Genomic DNA, 27,468 nt, shown 5'->3' on the forward strand with positions numbered 1-27,468 from the left:
CAAAATCACATAGTTTATGCTTAATAAATACATTGATTTCACTAATTGGATGAGATTTGGCTCAATCAATCTCAACTTGAAAGTAATTGGTATTTTTTTCTAATTACATTCACTCAAAAAGTCTACCATATTCAAACATGATTATTTATTCAAATACATGATCATGCTAGTAAGTAGTTATATTAATTTACGAGTTTGAAATGTTTATTGCAATGAAATTTTACATGTATATTATTAAATTATTGTATGTTATATTATTAGATTATTTTGTAGAAATAAACATATGAACCTATTAAAAGGACATGACTTTTTTTCATTGACGGTTAAATGAGTTAATTAATAAATTAGGTGGTGATAAGTAAAGGGAAGACTTCCAACATCACCAGTAAGAAAAATTTAATACAAATCTTTCGACAAATATTTGTTTGATATATGTTATATTATTTTCATTGAAGCAAATATTAATTATAAATTAATACGATAACAGCTAAGAAAACTAATAAAATAAGACTTTGAAATAAATAAGACGAAGCCTAATGTTATATACCATCAGTTATAAATATTTTATATATGATTACATATTATTTTGATGTTTGATAATTTAGTATAAATAAATAATATTACTGGTTGTATGAATTCATAATAAATATTTTTAAAAACAACATTGTAATTATGTACACCTTACAACTTGTCTTAATGTATGTATATTGGTATAGTAAAACATTTTTTTATTATGTTATAGTTAGACTCTTTCGAGTGTTACTTATCTCCCTTATAATATTTATAATGATTTTTATATTTAAAACATTATTTTTAATAAAAAATTGTATTAATTTTTTGTCGACATAGTATTTTAAAATTAAAAAAATGATTATTATTTTATTGAAAAAAAAGGAAATTTTATATTAAAAGCAAAAGAAAAAGGAATTTTTATTTTAAACAAATAAATATAGATTATTTTATTAAAAATATAAAATGTGAACATTTATTTCGGTTATGTATATTTTTTTTTTCTAAACTTAAGTGAAATTAGAATTCGTACCTATCTTATATATTTTAATCTTAAACTTTAAAAATAAATATAATTATTTTATTCCAATAACGTTAATTATTTAAAAGTTTTAAATAATATTTTATGTTGATATATTTGAATTTAAACATATCAAACAGTAAAAGAAATATAAACTTAATTTGAAATATTAATATGTCAAAAAAGTTTTATTGATTATATTTATTTAAGTTAAATTTAAATATTGAGTTGTATCAAAATTTGAAATAAAAAAAAAATAATTTTTGTGTTAATGTTTAGATATTAAAAACCTATTTAACTCTATTTTAAAATTAAAATTTACTGTATCATATTGAAAGAGATAAATACAATTTTGGTCAAATAATAAGTTTTGTACTGGATGGGCCGGACGACATCTGATCGTCTTGATACAGATTCGCCACTTATGATTCATCTTCACCAAGTCTTGGTTAGTAGACCGAACGGTCGAGAAATTATCTTGAAAGGTTTAATTAGACAAACCGGACGATCAATGATGGACGGCCAATCATAATCTTTGATTTAAGACGAGATTAAGGTAAGATGCGATTAAAACTATTGGACCGGGACTAGGCCGTGATTAAGATTCTGCTAACCTCATACCCATGGCAAAAACTATAAATACAGATCAAAGGTATGAGGTAAGGTGGTGGCTATTAACTATGCATTTATTAGGTGAAACCAAAGCGTCGGACAAGTTTTATTATTTTTTTTTGAACGATACAAAATAGAAAAGTAGAAGAGGGTAGGAAGAGGACATTAAAACGCCCAGTTAAAACGTTTCCAATTAAACCTAATAAAATATTTGTGGGTGGGAAATTATTAAATCCATTGTTTTATTAATACTTTTGAGTAATTATTGGAGTCTGGTGGTGATGTTAACTTTGAAATTAATCCAAAACGTTAGACAACTTTTTTGAAATTTTGACTGAATCGTTTTAAAAAGATTGTTCTACAGAAAATTAAATTTTACTTTCATTGGTTACGTTACACTCTCGGGGAAGTTATTCTAAGTTTCCATCATAGAATAAGCTTTCCAACACGAGAAAAAAGCACTTTTATTTTTGTATAAAAGTGCTTTTTTTCATTAACTTGTGTACTCTATTCATGATTTTTTATAATAAAAATTTATTCAATTTAGAACAACTAATCTCACCTAATTCCAACCATACTCTTTTTAAAAAGTCAATTCATCATTTGTCAAAAGCCAGACAAAGTTAATTGTTTGGTTCAAAATTTTTGTGAAGTTCTTATTTGTAAAGAAAAAGTAAAGGCATTGTTTGTTTCTTTTTAGTTGGTATATTTTTGTCAGTTATAATTTATAATTTTATTTTTAAAATTTATAAAAGTGTTATATGTATTGATAATATATATAAATAAATTCTCGTATTTTAGGAAGAAAAAAAGTATTTTGAAAGAAAATATCCACTAAAAATGACACCACAATAAATAAATACGAAAGTCTCTTTCGGCAAGATAAGATGGCAACCCTAATTAAATAAACTGAATGTGAAAAAAAAGATATATATTTTCTTGCCAGGTGATAAACTAAATAAAACATTTTTTTAAATAAGTGGTTTTAATAAATAGACTGGTCGTTGAGTGATTACAAATTAGTTTACGCTTATTGCCTGATTTTTTTTGTTAGATATTATTGAAAGAAGCGAGTAAGTGCATAATTTATCTTTATTATTATTATTTATTATTGCAATTTCTATATTTTTTAAATAACTATTTGATTTAGAGGAGAAAATGAAAAAGGGTTCAAAATTAACTAAAATCTCAAACTATAATTATCTAAACACTTGCTTTTATCTAAAAATAAAAATATAAAGATTCCTTTTCTTTATTTTTGTATTAAATAATTCAACACTAACTTCTACAAATATATCTAAATCTAATTATTAATTTCTTAAAAACCATAATATTATATATATATATATATATATATATATATATATATGATTAGTGATAGAAAAAACAGGAAATTCGTGATGAGTAGTTGATATTTATAAGTATTTATTATTTGTGGATTATTAGTATTTAATATTTTAATACATGTTTATAAATAGATTGAGTGCATATATTATATTATCCGACTTGTGGGTATGAGTTATCCATTAAAAATAAAATTTTAATTTACATTTTATTAAATTTAATTTTAATTAATTTATATTTTAATAGATTAAATTTAATTAAAATTAAATTTTAATTTATATCTAATTTAATTTATGTTAAATTATATTTTTTGTAATTTTATTTAAATTTTATTTTAAAAATGTATAAAATATATATTTTAATATTTGTGATATCCACGAGTATTCAATGGTTTTAAAATATTCATGAGTTTTTTGTTTACTTGAAACAGGTATTGTGCAAGTAACAAGCGAATTGTAGGTTGAGTTTTCATTTTGCAAGTCAATTAGACATTATCTATACTAACCTAACTTATTTTCATTCCTATATAGAATACACACTATACATTTATATGTTTATTTTGAAAATAACAAAATATAACATATGATATATGCGTATTAAAAAATATGCAAAATTTTTAAAAATTTGATAAATGTATGATTTTTATTGTGTAAATACAAACTTAAATCAAATGTATTAAATGTTAATAAAAAATATTATAAATAATCAAAATCATAAAAGTATTACTGTTTTATATACTTCATTTATAAATATCGATATGTATTGATACGTGTAGAATATGAATATGTTACACAAATTGAAGTATCACGCATCATAATTTAAAACTAAGTTGTACAAAAGAATAGTTGACTGTCAATCAATAGTCTTTTCTTTTGTGAAAAATAATTTTTAATGTTTGGCTAGCTTCTATCTAATTGATTAACTACTTTTTTAAATAAAACTACTATTAGTAAATTTTAAGTTAAATTAGTCTTTTGTTTCTAATTTTGATTGAAATTCTTTAAGTAGATTTTTTTATATCAATTAACTCCTGTTTATTGAAAAATTGATATAATTAAGTAATTTTCATTAGAATTGATATAATTAGGTAATTTTCATTAGTAGAGTAGGTTAAATACATGTAATGTGTTAGTTTATATATATATATATATATATATATATATATATATATATATATATATATATATATATATATATATATATATATATATATATTTGTTTGTTTCATATCAATGTCATGTCAATTATATTATATTTATAACGTGATAGTAACAACGTCACATGTTACTTTTTAATATCAAGTGTTATTTTTTTATACATGATTTTTAATTTATAAAAACACATATAATAAATTTAAAAGAAAACAACTAAATTAAATATGAATTGAGTGTTTTATTATTTAAAAATGATAAAGATTACATACATTTATTTAATATACTTTATCTTTATAAAATATTTTATTTCTCTTCAAATTTTTAAAGTTTTTTCCAAGGTAATTAAAATTGAGATTATAGTTAGGATAATGAACAATGAAGGACTCTTAAATTGTGGAATCGTAACACATTATTTAGGTTTAGAATTTGTTTTAACTGAAACTTTATTCATGAAGAAAGTGAATAAGTGCTCTAATTGAAAATAAAATGTGAAGTTTAATTGCATTAATTTTTAATTACATGATGTTGCTATAGACAACACACATAGCAAGATGATTTTTTAATCGTTTTAGTTTTTAGTTAGGTTTATGTCTTATTTGAATTGAATTTATTCACTAAAAAAGGTAAAGAGATGGTACAATGGACAATTTAGAAAAACAATTATCCACATGATTTTACGATTTTGTTCGACAATTCTGACAATTTTATTATACCAAGATCATGCATGAGATTTGAACCGGAAATACTACGTAAAATTATAGGTTCTTATGATTTTACGAGTTAAATCTCAATTTTAACTACATTGATTTTTTCTATTTTATTGTTTTCTTTCTATTGGAGCATTTGAATTTTGAGGTAATAGAGTATAAGACGTGATGATTTGATCACATTTGGGTTTTGAATAGATTTTTATTTAGATATATGGTTATCCTATTTTTCTTGTTAGATGTATGGATGATACTTTATACTTGTATGTGATATATAAATTGAATAAATGGATGGTCGTAATATACAAAATAATCATAGACTTGAAATAAAATTTGTTGCCCGATTTATTAACAAAAAGATGTTGGTAATTGGAATTATAAGTTAGTAACAAAAGTTGGTAATACAAATTGTAATTTACCAACAAATTTTATTTATTGTATATCTAGATTGGTTCTTGTAACCTATAATCTTAAGATTTCAAGTCCGGTGTAATTCCTCCACTTCTAGTTGAATCAATCATTGTCTAAAGTGCAAGACTTTATATTTTGTCCACCCTTTAAATCATGTCCAAACTTCTAACAAAAATGAGATAATTTGATTGCACAACAATTTAAGACTAGTTTTTTTAACTCGATTCAAATTAGTGAAATAAAATGAGTTGTTAATTCATCCAAACAACAAACACAAATAAAACCACAAACATTTGAATGAAAACATAAATACAAATCCAAGAAATATGAATACAAATAATTAAAATTGATTACATCCAACCTTAATACGAGAGAGTTCAATGCATCTCTCTAGCCTTGCAATATTGTATTCTACTCTACTATTATTTATTTACTTCTCCACTCTGTGTCTAAAACCAATACATGAGTTCTTTATTTATAAAAATTTCTATTGACACTCAACTCCATTATTTGGCACTTAGTTGCAGAGGTTTCCTTCTCAGAAGGTTTTTTTTTCTTTGTTGCCTTAATATTGAGTGTTACTTTCTTATGGTTCAGCTGCGCACCGCCTTTGACGTTTCTTTAGTCACCTTTGACTTTTCTTGTTAACCTCCTTTAGTGTTCAACAACCCTGTCTTGTGACTCAATTGCAAAAATGTTATATTCAAAATATTTTCAATCAACATTTCTAGTGTCATAACGATAAATTTTGGGAGTCAATTGCATCATCTTTAATTCATTGAAAAAATTGTTGTAAATCACAAAAAAAATCATCAGTTTGAAGTTTTTCTAAATTCCAATACCTCATTCCCTCTTTTTAAATTAAAGAGATTTAATTCACTTATTTTTTTTCTATCAAATTCATGCAAAAGAAGTGTCAAAAGATATAAAAAACGTACATAAATTTGACACTTATCAACAAATAAATTTATTACTAATAGTAATTAAGCAAATATATGAACTTATACTCAGCTTTAAAATATAATTAATTAAAATAAATCCTTAAATTCTTAACTAAGACAAGATGTAATAGAATAAGAAAAAAGAAAACTAAAAAGGAAGAGGATAAATAAACTAGAGAGAGAAATATAAGTTGGAGGAAAGGGAGGCGTGGGGCTACACGTGTACCCTTGACCGATTTGCCTTTAAAAGAAGGTGAAAATAATTTGAAATGTCATTAAATTCATGTAATTGTGGCCATATTTTCTTTATTTCCCTCTTCAATGAATACCCTCATTTGCCCCCTCACATCTCTTCATGCCTTTAATGATCCTCACATATAATAAGACACACACATACATATTATATTATTTTGGAGACACACCAAAAACAACGTAAGATACCATAATCTTATCTTCACATGCTCTTTGTCACATAAGTCCATGTCAATGCAATGTTTCATGCATCGTGTAAACCAAATCAAACTATCACAGAATAATTCAACTTACTGTTATAAAAGAACCATCAAATTAGTCAATGTATAATATGATGGATCACTCAGCGGTTATATGTGACTTTGTAATTTAATTGATTGGTCGGACGAAAAATATAATTAATGTTAAGAATAAATACATTATCTTTAAGCTATACTATTACCGTGTAGGTCTTAATTAAACTATTTATCTTAAAATTTATAAATAGTATTCAGTTAATTGATTATATTATATTCAATTAGTTAATTAAGTTAATTTCATATTTATTGTCAACATTATCAAACATAAACTAACTTTAATATTAGAGTGCTTTTTCAATAGTATTCCAGTTTAACCGAACAACAACTAACGTAAAATGAAGGAAATATTTAGATTTGAGCTTAAAGTTTGAAAAAATAAATTTAATCTCAGACTCCTTAAACCAAACAGTTAGTGTCATTATAACTTAAACTTTTAATTAATCTTTTAATTACATACTCAAACTTAAAAATCTCTTTCCAAAACTAATATTCAAAATGAAATATATTGCTGTCACCAATTTCGTACTGTTAAGCAGAAAAACATCAACAGCTGTTGGATCCTTCCATATATATATGCATTTATTTTTGAGACATGAAATATATTTAATATTAGAAACTATGGTCCAATTCCAATTTAATATGGCAGTACATTTTTGCTTTTTATTCATACTTCGATTTTATCTGATTTTAGGTTATAATAGCTATGTCCTTTTTTCCGAAACTTCTTATTAACGTATTAAAGTTATAAAAATAATTATATAATTTAATTGATGCTTCATTATTAAAAAGATAGGACTATGCGTGCTTCACGTTTTGAATGTCAGACTCAATGTGGGCATGGTTGATAGAGATATTGGGACCCTGATGCCTCATCCTTCTATATTCACTAATAATTGTGCCATTTACAAATTACAGTATAAAATATGTTAAAATGTTGACGATTATAAGATTATAGTTATACCTAAAATTTCTTATTTATTTTTATTACATTTTGGTGTACTAGGTACTGCTTAAATCTTGTAAAAAGAGGCAGGTGTGTTCTTCAATAGTTTTATAGAAATGAATGAACCATAAAACTATTTGAAAAAAATTAATTATTCATTATTATTTTTATCCAACTTTTAGTCAAATCAAATGCATAGGTGATTAAAAATGATAAATAAATCAAATATGTTTTTAGTTAAATAAACTACTATAATTTTTGTAATTATAGACATTTTTTATTTATGAAAATAAATTTGTTGATAAAATTGTTATTATTAATCGTTTTTTAGAATTTTAATTATAAACAAAAAGATATATTAGTGATGAATTTGTCCATAATTTTTTTTAATAACATTTATCAATAAATTAAAATGTATATTATTAATAAATAATTCTATTAATAATACGTAGTAAATTTTGTGAATAAATTATAATTGTTATTACTAACGAATTTATCTCTTTGATAAATTATCTATAAGTGATACTTTTCCTTTTGAGTTTTAACCAATTTTTATAAAATCTGTGGATAATCATGTCTTAAAATCTATCAATAAAATTTGTTATTAACTTATAACTTTTATCGTCAACTGATTTTTCTATCAATCAATTGTTTGTAAAAGGAGGACAAATACTTTACAAAATTTTGTGACATTTTGTTTTTATAAATTAATGATGTCTTTACTTCAGCAGATCATACTGTTTACGCATATTTGTGAGCGAGGAAATGTGATGATTTTTGTGTTCACTTCAGACGAAAGGCGAGAAAGGAATTGCAGCGATTTGCGGAAAATATCACTTTTTGATCACTCGCGAGAACGAAGAGATTTGGAGGGATTTACGATGCAATATCTGATTTACCCTTTCATTGTGGACTCACGAGTATGCACGTGCTTCAACAAAGATTCTTGAGCTGCTGAGTTTCATTGCTTGAGAGAAGCCTTACACATTAAAGATGGCCATATGAAGATGATGATTGAAGATGAAAAGGAGTTTGAAGTTGTAGAAGATGAATAACAGTGGCGGCTGAAACGAAATTTGTTGGAGGTGTATTCGGTTCCCTCCACTCGTATTTGATTCCAGGAGTGTGAAGAGTTTATATGAAACCCTGTATTCGGTTCTCAGTTGGGGTTATTCGGTTCTCATTCTACACAAGAAAGGTGTATTCGATTCCCAACGTTGGTATTCGGTTCCTTCTATGTTTGGGGTTGTGTTTCATAATGGATTCAATTACAACGTCTTCTTATTCGGTTCCCTTGGAGCATTTCTTTCGAAGCTTTGTTGTGGAGCTGCAGGCGCCATGTTGGACAAAGCTGCAGGCGCCATCTTCGACGAAGCTGCAGGCGCCATGTTCGGCGAAGCTACAAGCGCCATGTTTGGTGGTGGACACCGGAACTGGTTCGGAATCCCTCGCTCTTGCAACGACTACAGTCCTTAAAGTTGTCGCGTCTGTATAGATCAGAGTCCATAAAGGGAGAGGATCCGAGTGGCGGGTCGGGTAAGGCGGAGATGCAAAAATCGGCGAGCAAGAGGATGGGCTCGATAGAACATGAAGAGGAAGAGGAGGTGGAGAGACGGAGACCACAAACGGCGAGGGTTTGAAGCGACATCGTGTAGAGAAGACGAAGAGGTGGACGCGAAAGCTGATGATTTCATCAACAGGTTCTGTAACATCCCAAAAATACAGTATAAAACCATACCATAGAATATTCACGATTAACAATATTACAGTTCAGTTCTGAAAGAGAAGAGGTACGTTTTTGGCCGAACGACCTTACAACAATACTTCAGAATTTAAACTTTACAAAACAATAAACTGAACCGAACGGTTCCAGAACTAAACTTACACCGAACGGTTATACAAAAACAGAACAAATTCTATCGACCGAACGGTCCTACGATTTAGCTTTTACTTCCACTTCTTCCAGAGCCTCTTCCAGTAGACACTCTTCCCCCTTCTGCTCACATCCACAGGATGATCATTGCAACAGGAAATGACGGCCGAACGGATAATACAGACAAGACAGAAAATAGGGTAAGCTTATGTAATTTAATTAATTCAGTAAAACATATATTTCACATAAATCTAATATAATTCAATAGTCAATCATGCAACAACCAATCATGCATTTCCAACCATAACAATACATCAATGCATGCAATGACCGACCACTTTACTCTGACTGTCGGGACTGTATTAATTCTGTGTAGCTACGATATTTTTGCACCCGGGTGATGTAGTAGCTGGGATGTCCTCAACAACTGTCACCCGAGGTTAGTCCGTTATATCTCGCCCATTTTAACCTTATGGACTAGGACCTCCTGCCATTCTCACACATGATTTACTCCTCTCTACTTGAGAATGAGTAATCATAGAATATCAGGATAAACGCCACCTTAGCATGACCACATTCATACTTTACCATTCCATAACAAATCCTGAGATATTCCTCCCTGGAATACTCTTTCATATCCATACTATTCCATTCATTTCACAATTTAAATACCATCATACTTCATCATCAATACAATCAGACTAAACACTGAAAACAAGATCCCATCTTAGAACAACAATGAAAGAGATAACTTCCATCTTATAAGCAAGACCGAACGAGAGAATACCTTTTAGATTAATCTAACCGAACACTTAATGTAAGACCTAGCGATCTTTCACTTATCCACAAAATAGGACCGAAAGGTCCATACTAGATAAGACTTTGGTGACACAGAATGTTTACTCGATACTCAACAGTTATTACCGAACGGTCTTTACTAGACAAAACTCTAAGAATGTACGAAAAATACATATAATTAGACTTATCCTAAAATCATGAAAGCTTTTAACCGAAACCTAAGAACTTAAACCGAACACCACAAGCTTTTAACCGAACACTACTAAGTTGGACCTAACACTCCTAGTTTCAAATATAAGTACATAATTGAGGATTATGACAAGACCGAGCGCTTGGTTCAAGACCGAGCACTACTAAGACCGAGCGCTTGGTTCAGGACTGAGCACTACTGAGTTTATACAATGAAGGAATATATTCTAAATACAAATACATATAACTTATTTTCAACAAAGGATAAATATAATATTTAAGAATTTAAGTATTATTGAATACCTTAACTAAGCTGATTTAAGAAGTAAAATAGGAAATTATATGTTGACCGAACGCTTATTTACAAGTATAATAATATAAATCTGATCGGTCATTAACTGAAATTCTCTACAGAAGAAGAATCCAGCTCAAACCGAATGTTCAAAGGAAAACCGAACGGTCAAGACTGACTTTTGGGAACAATTACGTAATACTGCAGATTGAAACTCAGACTCTATTCATACCCAGTTCTCACAATGTATAACCATCACTCGCATACAGACAATCATACAACAACATTTATAATTCATCTCAACCAAATATATATATAGAACATCAAACACCCAAGCCAACATTCCAAACAAATAATCATAATTAAATTACAAGCTTCCCTTACCTCTAAACGTAGCCGAACGCTCACATATGCAGGATATGGCTCACCACTACCAGTCTTATACACTTAGAGTTCACCGATTAAGAAACTAGACCAAATACAAGACCAAAATTGCTATCAGAATTTCATAGAAGACGATGATAAACTCATGCAACCAGTATCTGGGTTTGCATGTGACAGCAAACAACTGTGCTAAGAGAAGAATGAACTTACCAGTTCAAACCAACAATTGGATCGGTGCAATAGAAAACTCTTGACACTAGGAGAACTCAGACGTGGTTTGATTGTTGATCAAAAGAAGAAAAAGATGAGAATTCGTAGAGAGAAGAATGAGATTTGTAGAGAGAAGGAGGAGGAAATGAAGAACTCAGAAGGTTGAAGAAGATGAGTGCATGCAGAAAAGTGGCACAAAATTTGAAAACTTATAAACTACCGTCAAAACGGATCGTCCACTCTGCAGCTCACACCTGTCTTCAACTTTCAGAAACTCTTGCACCTACACCTGTCTTCCACTACATGGGATTTTAAGGGTCCTGACAGATTCAAGAAGTAGTTGAGGCTGCAGAGGATTGACTCTCTTCTCCGTTACAGAACAGGTAGCTGATAGATTATCGTGGAAGAACAAAAACAGGGCACATGCGTCACTGAATCTACGTCGTCATTTCATCACCTTTGTTGTTACTTTGTACTATTATTATTAGTATAATACTAGTTTGTATTAAGAAACCATAACTTGGTCAGTAGTATGCCAAAGTTCTTGTTGTAAGGTCTTTTTATTATTTTAAATCTGCATATGTGCTATAGTAATGTTAAAAATTAATAAATATTCATTCTAAAGTGCACCTTGTTAAAGAAAGTTAGATGCTTATAGAATTACAAAAATATTACAATTAAAAATAAAATTATTTTACTAAAATAATTTTTTTGTACAATATTAAAATTAATTTTAATAATTAATATTATCATTTTATATAAACATTTTTACAATCAAATATAACATTAATAAATAACATTTTATAAACATTCCAAAAATATAGTTGTAAACTATATTTAAGAGTACTTACATTTACAATAAAATAAAACAGTTACAGGGAAAATAAAGTTAACTTACAGTTATCCTAAAATAACCATAAATTAAAAACTTTATAGAAACCTATACTGATACAAACCATAAGAGCAGACCGATCGATCATACAAAAGGTGTATCAGCCGAACAGTCCTACAAGCAGTGTATTACACCGAACGGCCCTATATTGATACAAAAATAAGCACAAGACCGACTGTCTTACTCTAACGGAAATCATCTTCTCCAGCCAGTGCCTGCTCCAAAGAACCCTCATCACCTTATGCTCACACCCACAGGGTGATCATTGCAATGACAAAGACGACCGAACAGACAACATGACAAGACAGGAAAATAAGGGTAAGCTAACATATTCATACTATAACACCACTTTGATACACTGTGAATTTCACTATCCATATTCATACTATAACACCACTTTGATACACTTTTCACTGAGACAATTACCACTTCAATACACTTTTCACTGAGACATTCCTCCTTGGAATTCTCTTCCACATTACTTGAAACATATGCCTTATTGGAATGTCAATAAAATTTCCCATACACAGTAGATCAATACAACTATCTTAACCCATCATAGTCAAACAGTGATAACAACATTTAAAGACCAAATATTCATTCATATAAGAAAACCGAACTGCAACAATACAAACCCCGAATACGACCGAACGGTCAATGACTAGTCAGGCCTAAGCATAGGCCGAACTCAATTAATGACCGAACAAAAAAACATCAACATATATGAACAAGACCGAACACCCTGTGAATGATGAAGACCGAATGGTTTCTCACTTTCTAATGGACAAGACCGAACGGTCCATAAAAGATAAGACTGAAGAAGTGGCCGAACACTATTAAGAATCGACCACTAAGAGAGACCGAATACTTCATAATAAGGTCAAACCGAACAGTAAAAACCACCAATACCCATGAACACATCCGAACGGAAAACACCCATAACATGCAAATATGACCGAACGATCATTTAAAGAGTGAGGCTCAAACGTGAGCCGAATACAAGCTAAGACCGAACACCAATACAAACCGAGTACCCGTACAGGACCGAGCACTACCAAGACCGAGTGCTAGTACAATATCGAGCACTACCAAGACCGAGTGCTAGTACGAGACCGAGCACTACCAAGACCGAGTGTTAGTACAAGACCGAGCACTTCTGAGATCGAGTGTTGGTAATTGACCGAACACTACCAAGACAGTACATGACCGAGCGGTCAATAACAGTTAAAGCCTATGATAGACCGAACGTTGTTTACAATCAAATGTTATGTCTAGACCGACTATTATATTCACTTGAATATCAACACAAGACCGATAGGTCATTAACTAAGAATCCACAAAAGTAGAACTCAGTTAAGACCGAGTACCAGAGAGAAGCCGAACGGTCAATTAAAGACCCTCAGCGAACTACATAATTCTGCAGAATAACTGCATAATTATGATCAACACCAATCCTTACCAATTTCACTACAATCTTCCAACTTCTAATCCTCTAAACATATATCAAATACTTCATTTACACTTGATTAAGATTGTTTAAACCTTTCTAACATCTTTAAGAGAGTTTCATCTCATATTTGAGATTCAATTATGCAGAATCATGAACTCAAGGACCGAAAACTAGATTTCTCATGTTTAGTACAATTTTGAGTGACTTAAGGCCCCCTACAAATCCTAAACAACTTGCCCAGACTATCTATACAAACCAAACTCACATCGAACACGATGTCCCCAATTTCACCATCACACTTCCTCACAATTCACTCGGCCACTAAACCAAAATTCTGTAGAACCGAAATCAAACATGACCACAGTAGTTAACATCCCACACAACAATAACAAACATACAAACATTCAATTTTCACATACATACAACAACAACAACCAGCATTCTCATATATCATAACCAAATCAATTAAATTAACTAGCTTCCCTTACCTCTAACCGAACCGGACAGCTTCCAAAACCTTCAAGAATTTGCTCTCAACACTAGAAAATCCTAAGAATACCTATAGTTCACCGATTGGTGATAAGAGACCACCCAAAGGACCATAATGAAGTTAGAAAGGGGAAGAGAATACAGTTAAACACATGCAAACATCAAAGCTTTCTTGCATGTACCAGAAATCCCAGAAATTCACGAGAATTTAAGGAACGACACTTACCTGTTCTAAACACAAAATTGATCGGGGGAATAGGAAGCTTGTGATGCTAGGATCACTCAGGTGCCCCCTGATTGTTGAACAGATGAACTATGGGTGAAGATATCTAAAGAGAAGGGAGAGGGAAATTAGAAAATAGTGGTTCTAGAGAGATAAACAATTTTAAGATAATGAACTGAGTGTTTAGAAATTTCTATTTATACTGTTGGTGTATTTCAACATTAAAAGCTCGGTTCAGTTATTTTAATACCTCTATCTACTTTATTATTCTATTTCTCGGTCTTTACGGTAGGATAGGTTTAGATTTTGAAAATGATGAACTTATAATTAATCTTATAATTGGAATTACTTTTATTTTTAAAACTAATTTACTCAATTTATCATGATAAAAGAGACATTAATTTTAAATAAAAATATGTTTGTTTTAATTATGTAAATTTTGTTGAAATTTTTAATTTTAAAAATGATTAAATACATTTTTTCCTTTTAAATTATTATAAAAAATGTGTTTGACCTTTAAATTAAATTATAAGATATTTATTTATACTCGTTGCGAAAGTCATATAAAAGATTCATTTTAATAAATAAGTATTTTTCATATAATGAATGACATTTCTGATTATAATATAACATCCACGTATTATTTGTTATATTATTTATTGAAAATGATATTTTATATAAATTTGATCAAAATATAAGAAGAAAATATTTTATAATTTAGTCTAATAATAAAATATATACGTTTAGAATAATTTAAAGATGAAAAAAATATTTAATCATTTTAATATTTATATAACTTAGAATCTGAATGATAAATACAGTAAAATAGTTAATTAAATAAAAAAAATTATTATTTAAAGTTAACACTAACACATAATAAATGACAGAAGTTAATGTTATGTCATTAGTTAGGCAATTAATATTATCCTAATATAAAATATATTGAATAATAGTTTTATTTAGTTTTGAAGTAGACAATATGTAAAAAAAAATATGAAGAGAATTTTTTAAAGAATATGTGTTGTACTTAAAAAGACGTCAAATCACTTTCTTATGCGACCACGTTAAGCTTCTACTTTTCTCTTTAATTGTACATTAAATTTTATTTAACTAGTTTCCGTATTAATATACTATTTTTTTCATCTCAATATCAAAATTAAATTTCATTGTATTTTTTAAATTATAAATTATAACATAATCTGAATTTTTTTTAAAAAATATAAAATACTTAAAACATTTATACTATAAATTTTATCTATAATGTAACTTATATACTGAAACATATTTACTTATTATAAATATTAATTCTTATACAAAATATTCATAATTTTAAAATAGACATAAACTTAGAAAGTTAAATGTTATTTTTGTAGTGTGAAAAGAGTATTATAAGAATATTAAAACATATTTGAGGAAGGTGAGAGGGCATGTTCTGTCCCAAACTACTCCACCAACCTTCTTTCAATAATATTCACATATTTGAAAATCTCCAGTTGTTATATTAAAGACAGGAAAGAAACCCTAGTCTGTTATTGTCATCCTAAGCAAGGAAGTTAAAAACATAATATTAAAATGTGAGAAAATTTAAAAAATTGATAATTAAAAATAGTTAAATATATAAAAAATTATGTTTCATTGTTAAACTAAATCATAAAATATTTATTTTTTAGATAGACTTTATGTTTAATTCATTTTTATAAAATTGACTTACAATGTGAATTTTAAATTTAATTAAACTTTTTAAAATTGATTTATAAAAATAATTTATTTTTATTTATAAATATTATTTATAATTGATGCGATTATTTTAACATTTTATCTTTTATAAAAATAATATAAAATACCATTCCTGATAGTTGTAATGTTTTTTGTATGCCAAAAGAGTTATACAATTTATTATAATATAAAAATTTGTCTTGAAAAACTGAAATACTTTATAATCTAATTTAAGAGTGAAATATAATATTTTATAATAAATTAAAATAAAAAATATATTTAATTTTAAAGGAATATAAACAATTGAATGATAAAGTTTGCAAAAAATATAATAATTGAATGATAGTACATATATATATATATATATATATATATATATATATAATTATTTGAATAAATATTATGAAATTTATGTTGGGTTTTGTTGGTGGTTTGATTTGATTTATAAAGTGATACCCATGGCTGCTTCATTTCTTTTATTTATATTTAGTGATGAGGGTGGACTTCAGATAGGGATGGTGATTTGAAAACTCAGCCACATTCCACACACCAAAATTGAAATATTAAAGTATACAATTAAAAATATGAAATAAAAAAGGAACTAAAACTTTGACCAAGAAATTTTGTCAAAATTATTTTATAAAAGAGAAGGGAATTAGAGAATAATAAAAGTATGTTGTGTACAAATAGAAAAGTCTATATATATAAGTTACAATCTCAATATCACCAACAAGATTGCTTTCTGTTTCAATATATTCAAAGAAGACAAAAATATACACACAAACATTGAAATTAATAAAATTCTCAATCAAAATTAAAATAATATATATGGTTAAGGAATTAACTAACAAAATTATTTAAAGATAAGGATTCAGAACAAATGTATTAAACCTGATTCCAAACATTTATTAGTTTTGGAAAAAAAACTTAATTTTGTGTTTGCTTCATACGATTTATTTACTTTTTTTTCTGTTGATTGAAACGATAAAAATATGAAAAAAAATACATGAAAAACAAATATACTAATTAACTTTCTGTGTTGTAAAGTTAAGATTTAAAAAAAAGCTATATAATTAATTATGATTTTCAATATAATAAACTATATTAAAAAAACGTAATCGGTTATGATTAAGAATATTATTTTATTACTTAAGTTTATATACAAGAATGTAATAATAATTATATTATTAATACTTTTTAATGTGTATAATATTATATATTAAATTTTAAAGAAGATTTTAATATAATAATATATATATTTACATAAATGTAACATCGATTATTATATAACTATATATTTTTTATTTGAGAAATAATTAGATAATTGAGTATTTTTTATTAAAAATATTTGTAAAATTATACTTATATGTTTATCAATAATATCAATAGATCAACAAAAAGAAATATATATTCACTTTCCAACCTAATCCATGTTGAGCAGATATAATATAATCCTAAGTTTCGTTTATGAGTAGTTTAATGCATTATTCTAAACTATCAAAGGTTTAAAAAATATATTTGTAATAGAAATTTATTTCTTAATATTGTAATTTTTGTTTTACATTGTTTTAATTCATTTTTTACTATTTCAAACTTCAAATATAATTATAATTTTAGTAAAACAAAAAAAGATAAAAACTAACAAATTAATTGTCTTTAAAATATAAAGCTAATGTATTTATATTATCATTAAATGATTATAAAAACATACATTAAACCTATTAGATGAGTCTATAAACACATTCAGTATAAAATAGTCAAAAGAGTTTAATAATACATATTGAATAATTATTTCCATGAACTAGTTATATAATTATAGCAAATATGTCCATATACTAATTAGACGAATATAGCAAAAGAATTAGATGTGTTACTCCATTAATTGATTAAACAAATATAAGAAAAAAAATCAAATGAGTTTATGGATGCATTGATTAAACAAGTCTAACAATACACATTAAACGAGTTTGTCATAATAGTAAAAAAAACATTAAATGAGACATTTCATACATTGATTACATAAGTCTTAAAATACTTATTAGAAGAGTCTCTCGAAACATTAATTAAATGAGTCTACCAACAACATACAATGGTAAGATGACCTTATCAATATACATTAGAAAATTTTATTATACATAAATTAGGTAAGTCTATTAATATAATATAAGTTTGTCCATTCATTAATTAAACGAGTCTTTTAATACACTTTAGATAAGTCTGAACAAACAATCATTAAACAACTTTGTCCATAACCTAATTAAACAAGTTTAGGAAAATTTTTTGATAAGTCATTCTATAAATTAATTAGATGAGTTTAAGAATCCTCATTAAACAAGTTTCTTTATACATTGATTAGATGAGTCTATCAACAAACATTAAATCAATTTGTTCATATATTGATAAGAAGAGTTTAACAAAATAAATTACACAAGTTCTTTCATACATAGATTAAACAAGTTTATTAATACACATTAGATAAGTTAGTCCATTATTGATCAGATGAGTACTGCAATACATATTAGATAGGTTTAAACATACACGGATTAGACAGATATGTCCAAATACTTATGAGACAAGTCTAGTAATACATATTAGAAAAGTTTGTCAATGCATTGATTAGATGAGTCTAAAAATACAAATCAGACAAGTCATTTCATACACTTATTAGACGAGTATTGCTAAAAATATTATATGAATCTAACAATACATATTAAAAAAAGACTATAAATACACTAATTAGAAGAGTATAACAAAAATATATTAGATGAGTCATTCCATACGTTGATTGGATTAGTTTAGAAATACTTTGATTAAATAAGTTATCGACGAATTGATCAAACCAGCTTATTAATACACATCAGACAACTAATTCATAGATTGATTAAACGAGTCTAATAATATATATTAGACAAACTTTTTCATACATAAATTAAACGAGTCTATTAATACAAATTAGACGAGCATGTTTATTCACTAATTAGATGAATCTTACAACATATATTAGATGAGTTTATTCATACACTAATTGGATGAGTTTAACAATACACATTAGTCTATCCATGCACTAATTAGAGAAGTATTTTATGCATAAAACATAAAAACAAGTCATACCATACATTAATTAGAGGAGTCTAAAAATACTTATTAGACGAGTTTAATATTATATATAGATGAATCTACATTGATTATACAAGTTTAACAATACATAATAGACCAATATGTTCATACACTGATTTGTATTTATATCGAATATACTCAATATATTTTTACAGAATCTATTATTTGTATTTTTATAAAGTTTAGTCTATATTTTTTCACATGTTACATCTTTTGTAATTTTGCAAAATTTGTTTTTCATATTTCTACATATATATTAACTTTCCAAAATAATTTTTCAAATTGATTCTTTCAAAATTTAATTATAAATTTATAAAATATTGTTAACTTTTTCTTTCACCTCTAAGTATTTGTTAAAGTAATATATATATATATATTTAAATATTTTTAATATAATATATATTTACTAACATAAAAAAACACATTTACGTCAATTAATTAAAATGCTTCATAATTATTCATTTAAAACTAAATGTAAAATACTAATTGAACGTTACATGTTTTATATAAATTCTTTAAATGACTATTTTATAAAGTTTTTCATTAACAAACAAATTGAATGGAATATTTTTTTTCAACCGTTTGAGAGTCTAGAAACATTTTGAAAAAGATAAATTTATTTAAATTTGATAAAATTGATGATAATAATAATGATAATAATAATTTTTATTTAATGGTTAACGTAGATAAATTTAAATTTCATAATATGATTAAAAACTAGTATAATTATGCATAAAATGTAGAAACAATATATTGCAAAAAACCATGTTGTTATGTTTATAAAACAATCAGAAGTAAAAATACAATAATTAAAAAATTTTCAAAAGAAAAAAAAGAGAGTATATTTGGACATAATTGACACTCAAACTGTTTATACTTTCTGCTAAGATAAATGTGAAACTCCAATACATAGATAAACATGCATTAAAATGGACAACAATTGACCTTCAGTAAGAATAAAGTTACTTGGTCGGAAAAATATACATTAATTTAATTTTATATGCTGTTTAACGCAATGATAGGAAAACTTGTTTTTAAAAGTGGAACAAAGAAGGCTTTGTCCAAAAATTTGCTTTGTCTATCTTCTGTTCTGTGTTAGTTTTTCCTTCTCTCTCCGTCCAAGAGTGACGTCTTCCAGAGACAAGAACGGCTTTGTTTCTGGGTCTCTACGCTCTTAGTGGTTCAGATTCTTTCCCCACTTTCAACTTGTCCGTTTCTCACTCCATTCAAAATCTCATAAACACAACTTCATCATCAAATCATACATACATGCACTCTCTCTCCTTCTTCACATTCTTCCTTTTCTACCAACCCATTCTTTTTCCTTATTCGACATTCTAGTCAATACAAGCCCCATCGACGCCTCTGATCCAAGCTGGGTTCGCTTGATGTTCTCGTATACTGATGTGGGTTACCTTCAAAATACCACCTTTGAGTTCATACATCTCGACTTGCTAACTAATCCCTTTTGTTGATTTTGCAACAGAAGGCTTTTTAATATTAAAAAAAAGGGTTGTGGCCTTTGTGGGGGATTACGCAGATCTGCATGTTATCTATTATTTGACAATAACAGAAACCAAAAAGAGGAAGAGAGAGAAAGAAAAGGAGTGTTGTTTCTTTTTTCTGGTTCTCCTCCCATTAAAAAAAAAGGAGACATCTTTCTTTCTTGTTTTATCCTGAATTCTCTGCCTTGGTTGATGACTGAAGTTGGTTCACTGCCATTTTAGTCATCTCAATCTGAAGGGTGCTGGTGTGATTGTTGTGGGGTGGTGAAGAGGTTGCGAAAGTGAAAAAAGAAAAATTGAAGGTGGAGAAGTGGTGTTGGGGGATTGCGAAAGGTTTGATTTTTGTTGGTGATTCTCAAAGGGGTTGTGACGGATCCTTCAAGGGAAGAAAGTGGGTGCTCGAGTGGTTTGGAGTGCATTCTTGGCATTCTAAGGGCCCTTAAGATGGGGTCCTGCTTCTCTGCGGAAAGCAGGAGCCCTCACCCCACTTCACCCTCTACATCTTTTCGGAAGCGCAAGAGCAACGCCAAGAAGAGGCTTGGATCAAGAGCTTCTTCCTTTGAGTATTGGAGGAATGAGCCTCTCCATAGGATCCCTGGGAGGATCTTCCTCAATGGCTCCTCCCAAGTTGCATCCTTGTTCACTCAGCAAGGCAAGAAGGGTACCAACCAGGATGCCATGGTGGTTTGGGAGGTTAGATCCTTTCTCTCACTTTACATTTTCTTATATTTGGCCAATTATTCTCTTTGTGTAGTCTTTCTTTTGCCGCATTTTGCTCACAATTCAGATCTTTTTCCATCTTAATGTCAGCGAGGTTGGTTGATTTTCCTCACATTGGATTTTGTACCCTGCTATATACATACGAACATGGGTTGTTATGTTTATACATACATACTTATATAACTACTTTTCATGGATTTGATTGTGACGTTTATTGATTGATCAAGTGTGTTCTATCATGGTTTCTTTGCATATGTAGTTTTGTGCATAGTTATGATTGTTGCTGATCCTTGATTCTCTTCTACACGACTTTGGTTATGACTGTTTCTGGTTTTGTGCACACTTCCCGTTTTATCTGTTTCTTGCTATTCTCTCGATTATCTACCTTTATTTTATTTATTATGGATATGGGATGGGGAAGCTTTTTGTAGCTATTTAGGGAATAGCAACTGTGCATTTATTTCTGCTGAATAGAGTTTTAATTGCTTCTGTTTGCCATGTATTGCAGAACTTTTGTTCTAGACAGGATACTATTTTCTGTGGAGTTTTTGATGGCCATGGTCCATATGGTCACATGGTTGCAAAAAGAGTGAGAGATTCTCTTCCTCTTAAACTGAATGCCCATTGGGAAGTTAATGTTCCTGGTGAGGAAGTCCTCAAGGAGGTTAGCGGTAATGCTGCAGGAAGCATGAATATAGAAGAGGCTGCCTCTGCATCTGCTGATGAGGATTCTCGGGTATCTCTTAATGCTGAAGAAACAGAAAAGCACCCTGAAATCTTTCAGACACTCAAGGAATCCTTTTTGACGGCATTCAAAGTTATGGATAGGGAACTGAAGACCCACCAAAGTATTGATTGTTTTTGTAGCGGAACAACAGCAGTAACTCTGATTAAGCAGGTGTTGCTTTGTTATCTTTGGAAGATTATATTTTGTTAGAAACTTACAGTTGTCTGTGATAGAGAGTTATTTCTGACCATAAAGAATTTTGGTTCATTTGTAGGGCCTTGATCTTATCGTTGGAAATGTTGGTGACTCTAGAGCTGTGTTGGGTACAAGAGAGAATGATGATTCTCTTGTCGCTGTCCAGTTAACTGTGGATCTGAAACCCAATCTTCCAGGTATCTCTCTTGTCTGGCCATCTGGGAAATTCTTACCTACTTTGTGGAACAGTGGCATCAGATTGTTGAGCATCCATTTAGCTATGAAACTTATTTAAATGTCAAGTTCAAATACATGTGAGATACTTGCACACATTGTCTATGATTTATCTAATGAATTTGAATTCTCAGCTGAGTTTTTGGTGCTGTCCCTATGTTGTGTCTTCAAAACAGATTGATGTATACTGATTTTGATGTTTTAAAGTATATTAAAGACTCTTTTAATGTTAACAAAATCAAGGTATTTTGAAGACACCATAGATAGACCAACACTTGAAAAAACCAGTAGAAAATCTGGACTCTTAATGTACACAACAAAAGTTGAAGAAAAAGTTAAAATCAGTTCTACGTCATCTTCTCCTGAGACTCCTGATTTTCTGTTTGGAAAATTTCCCTTTAATTTTAGCAATTGAGAGTTCTCCCCCTGTCCCCAATTTCACTTTTACTTCTATCATTATTGGAATGATCTTGATCAGTTGATTCCTTGTAAATTTATGCAATTGCTGGAAATCATGCATGGTCCATGCAGTATGCTAAGATTTTTGATACATTTGAAATATTAGTGGATAAGAAATAGGAGTCCACATACAAAATCTGTTTGAAATCTCTGGAATACACGATTCTGAATAAGCTAATCTACACATTTACACAATAATATTGAAATGAGCCATAAAAGGGACGCCTGCACTGGTAGAGACACTAACACCTATTTGGCCATGTAAATGGACAAAATTTTACATTTGTTGTTGTCATGGCTCATCTCAAATTCAACTTCTGCAGAAGCAACTCATTCTTGGTTTTAATGTTTAAGTAGATATTGCTTTAGCCTGTTGATCACTTTGTTTTAAGTCGACAGCTCTCGAATGCTATTTTTATGCTGTGTCATATATACACATTGTTCATATGTCTGACCCAGTTTATTTTTCTCACTTACAGCCGAAGAAGAGAGAATTCGCAAATGTAAAGGCCGTGTTTTTGCTCTTCAGGATGAACCCGAAGTAGCACGTGTCTGGTTGCCGAACAATGACTCGCCAGGCCTTGCCATGGCCAGGGCATTTGGTGATTTTTGTCTTAAAGATTTTGGCCTGATATCTGTTCCAGAGATGTCATACAGAAGACTGACCGAAAAAGACGAGTTCATTGTCTTAGCAACAGATGGGGTAGACGACCTAACTGGCATTGCCAATAAAGATTTATACTTTACTTGACCTTTTCACATTCATCTGAAGCTTGTTGTTTGTTGATGGCAGATTTGGGATGTTCTCTCAAACAAAGAAGTGGTGGACATAGTGGCGGCCACATCAAGGCGTGCCTCAGCTGCTCGAGCCCTGGTCGAGTCAGCAGTTCGCGCTTGGAGGTACAAGTATCCAACCTCCAAAGTGGATGACTGTGCTGTGGTTTGCCTCTTTTTGGACTCTGCCTCACACAAAGTATGCAGTGCTTCCATTGCCAAGTCCAAGGAGCAACCTGGTTCGACCGTCCAAGTCCACAATGGCAACAGGGGAGACGTTTTGGCCCCGACCGGGCTGGGAAGGTCAGGAACATGCAGGGAGAACGATGAAGGTGATGACAGCAACAAGAATGAGGAGGAGAAAGAGTGTAGGGAAGAGGAAATAGATCCTGAGTCAGAAATAGAATGGTCTGCTCTTGAAGGAGTGTCTCGTGTGAACACATTGCTAAACCTGCCAAGGTTTGAACCTGCCAAGGTTTGAACCTGCCAAGGTTTGAACCTGACAAAGAAGACAAGGGGATGAGAAAACAAAATTGAAAGAAAATGGTTCAGTTGAGTTGAGTTGAGATGGTCTTTTACTTTATATTCCTTTATTTTATTTTGTTTTTGTTCTGTTTTCCATCATCATGATATAGATACATACACACCCTTTTCCTTTTTTGTTCTTTTGCTCAATTTTCTTTTGTGTTGAAGTATTCATGTTCCCTTCACCAATTGGTGTTCTTTTGTTTCTTCTGAGTCATATGTTTGGACTAGAGAAGATGGCCGGGCTGTTTTAGTGTGTCTGGAAATCTGCCCTTCCTCTCCTGTGCTTGAAAATTTTGTAAAATCAAACTCTTCTTACCATATATTTTTTCTATCAAAGGCCTTATCTGCTTACTTTCTGCATTATGCAGTCTTTTTTAAGATATGTTATTACAATAACACTGTTCTTCTTCTTTCATCCATGCTTTCTAATTTTATCAGTTTTTGAAATAGTTCAATGAAAATCAATTTCATGATTCTGGTAAACTAAAGATGAAATCTTTTGGAGAATTAGACAAGTGGGTCTAATATGATTATACAAGAACACTGGTATGGTTGAAATTAGTGAGTGACGTGGTGGAAGTAGCATGGTTCATGAGTGAGTGTTAAATGTATTGGTTAATTATTGTTGAAGTAGTTGGTAAGTGATTGAGAAAGAAATTGGATAAGGTTCATAAATGATGGAAATTAATGTGGTGTGGTGTGGACAGGAGTAACTCGTGTTTGCTATTATTAGGAGTGTTGTGTGTGAAGCTGCTGACACCAATCTGTTCACACCGATCGATTTCACTGCAAAATTGTCTCTCATTTAATTTTCATTCAATTATTCATACTTAGATTGAAGGCCTTTTCTTCTGCTCCTCTGATCTAGTTTACCAGATCATGAGTTTATCTTTTCAAATTTAGTTTCATAAATTTCAAGGATAAGATTCAGAACTGCACATCTTCCAGCTAAAAAAGTCAGAATCTCATTTCTGATTCTTAGTTTCATATATATTCATGAACTAAATTTGTAAATTATGTTAAGAATAATTTAAGTTTAAGTATAAGTTTTATATTAGATAAAAATAACAAAATTAAGCACTATAAAAAAAAATCTATAAAAATGATATCAATTTTATGTAGATTACATTCATGTAATATATATAATCTTTCCTATCAGGTTATTTGGATGATGTAATTGTCACTGGCAAATATCAACTGGCCAATTAGGGTTTTAAAGATTGTTAGTAGATATATATTGAAAAGCTACTTTTTTTAATGCATAATGTTGTAACCTTTTAGTCAATTATCTTTTTGTACTACTGTTCCTATTTTTGGTTTTAAGTTGTTGATATATGTCATGAATATTAACTTCTATGATCTAGATGAGACTAATATTTGATGATTCGATTCAAAGGTTATGATTACTTGTTTTCATTCTCACTTATATATATAATTTTTTTTTATAATTTTTTTTTATGTTTCTCTCTTTGAATAAGATTTAGTTAAATTTTAAATGTATTATAAATTTATGTATTTTCAATTAGGTTTTGAATAGTGATAAAAACGAATTTGTACAACCGTAATTATCTTCCAAAAAATTGACATTATTTCATTTTATTAAATTTATACTAAAATAAAAATCAAACTAATCATATAGAGATGCAAGATAATGTTGTTTGATAAAAATTTCATACTTTCATTTTTTTTATTGTCGAAATTTATATGTAATTTTAGTGTAAATTTTTACCATACAAATTATTGATATAAAACATTAATTTTGGTTGGGGAAAAAGTAAATAAAACCTATAAGTATTTCAGTCCATCATAAAAATTTTATGAGTTCCTTTTATTTAGGCTCACAATCAAACAGGGTTTTCACTTTAAATGTGCTAAATTATTTTTTAACAGAAAAGACAAATAACTGAAAAATATGAGTCGGGTTAAAACACTTTTACTATAATTTTCTTAAAAAACATATTTAATCTGAACAACACATAATAATAAAAGTTTACTCATTATACTAAGAAAAATAAGAATCAAACAATCATTATAAGAAACTAATCTTATAAGCTGCAATTATACATGTGATGAAATAACCAAATTCAAAATTTAAAAGGTTTTAAAAGAAAACTTAGTATAATAATGTTTGTGTTTAAGAATCTTACATCCTTTTTATAATATAAATAACATTCGTCGAATTTAAATAGAGAAACTTTTTCTTTTTTCAAAACTTATCGTAATCTTTTACTTTGAATGCATGCTTATAATATATTATGATAAGAGTTGAAGTCCTACAAATTTAGACCCATTTTATAACTTTAGGACAAGATTATCAATTCATCTTTCATCTTTTAATCTTTAATATATTTAATATATGTACATAAATTAAGAAATCTAATATGATATTTCCTCCTAATTAATCATATATATAAACATAAGAAAATTCTTATGAATAAATTTAACACATTAATTATGTAAGATTCATTAGAATGAATGTTTATATAAATTTAATATATAATAATAATTGATAAAAGATCTTGAATTTATTCTATAATTTTTTAAAATCACCATTTAACATTGAAAAGTTTGAAGTGCTAAATATTTGCATTATTAATGCCATATTAATATCTTTCACCAACAAGTTGTTGACATTGCTAAACAATGGATTTTATGACTGAGCAGAGAAGGTGCTAGACAATGGATTAATTTATATCTCAAATGTATTAAATACCAATGAAAGATTTCTAAATTCGGTTAAAGATTTGGAATTTTTTTTAACAGATTTAGAGTTGAAGCACGTACAAAATGGGATGAAAGATTTTTTGAATTACTTTGAAATTTTAAAAAGACGTGGAGTATACAAAAAAAAAGTGTAAAAGTACATGAAAAAACAGTCCTTATTTTATAGTGAAGACTTTATAAGTTGAAAATAATTTACAAACATATTAGAGGGCTGTTCTAAAATCTAAAGAAACCTAAATTCAGAAGCAAATAAAGAAAGGTGGTATAGAATGAGAC

General features: G+C 28.6%; 1 protein-coding gene across 1 annotated transcript; it reads left to right on the plus strand.

Moving 5' to 3' along the window:
- The first annotated feature begins 20,389 nt into the window (after nucleotides 1–20,389).
- Nucleotides 20,390–24,828, plus strand: LOC124826465 (Protein phosphatase 2C family protein). The gene is made up of 6 exons (XM_088112425.1): nucleotides 20,390–20,732; nucleotides 20,813–21,524; nucleotides 22,060–22,449; nucleotides 22,553–22,670; nucleotides 23,646–23,869; nucleotides 23,960–24,828. The coding sequence occupies exons 2-6, from the start codon at nucleotides 21,276–21,278 to the stop codon at nucleotides 24,419–24,421; spliced, it is 1,443 nt and encodes a 480-aa protein (XP_087968551.1). The 5' UTR covers nucleotides 20,390–20,732; nucleotides 20,813–21,275; the 3' UTR covers nucleotides 24,422–24,828.
- The last annotated feature ends 2,640 nt before the right edge of the window (nucleotides 24,829–27,468 follow it).

Source organism: Vigna umbellata, chromosome 4 (genome assembly GCF_029865625.1).
Source record: "Vigna umbellata cultivar VRB3 chromosome 4, Vumbellata_1.0, whole genome shotgun sequence".
Taxonomy (NCBI): Eukaryota; Viridiplantae; Streptophyta; class Magnoliopsida; order Fabales; family Fabaceae; genus Vigna; species Vigna umbellata.

What these genes read in the sequence shown, in the direction of transcription:
- LOC124826465 (XM_088112425.1), top strand. Translation starts at nt 21,276, where the DNA reads ATGGGGTCCTGCTTCTCTGCGGAAAGCAGGAGCCCTCACCCCACTTCA. An exon ending in CAGTAACTCTGATTAAGCAG is followed by an intron (nt 22,450 to 22,552) that starts GTGTTGCTTTGT and finishes GTTCATTTGTAG; the next exon opens with GGCCTTGATCTTATCGTTGG. An exon ending in TCTGAAACCCAATCTTCCAG is followed by an intron (nt 22,671 to 23,645) that starts GTATCTCTCTTG and finishes TCTCACTTACAG; the next exon opens with CCGAAGAAGAGAGAATTCGC.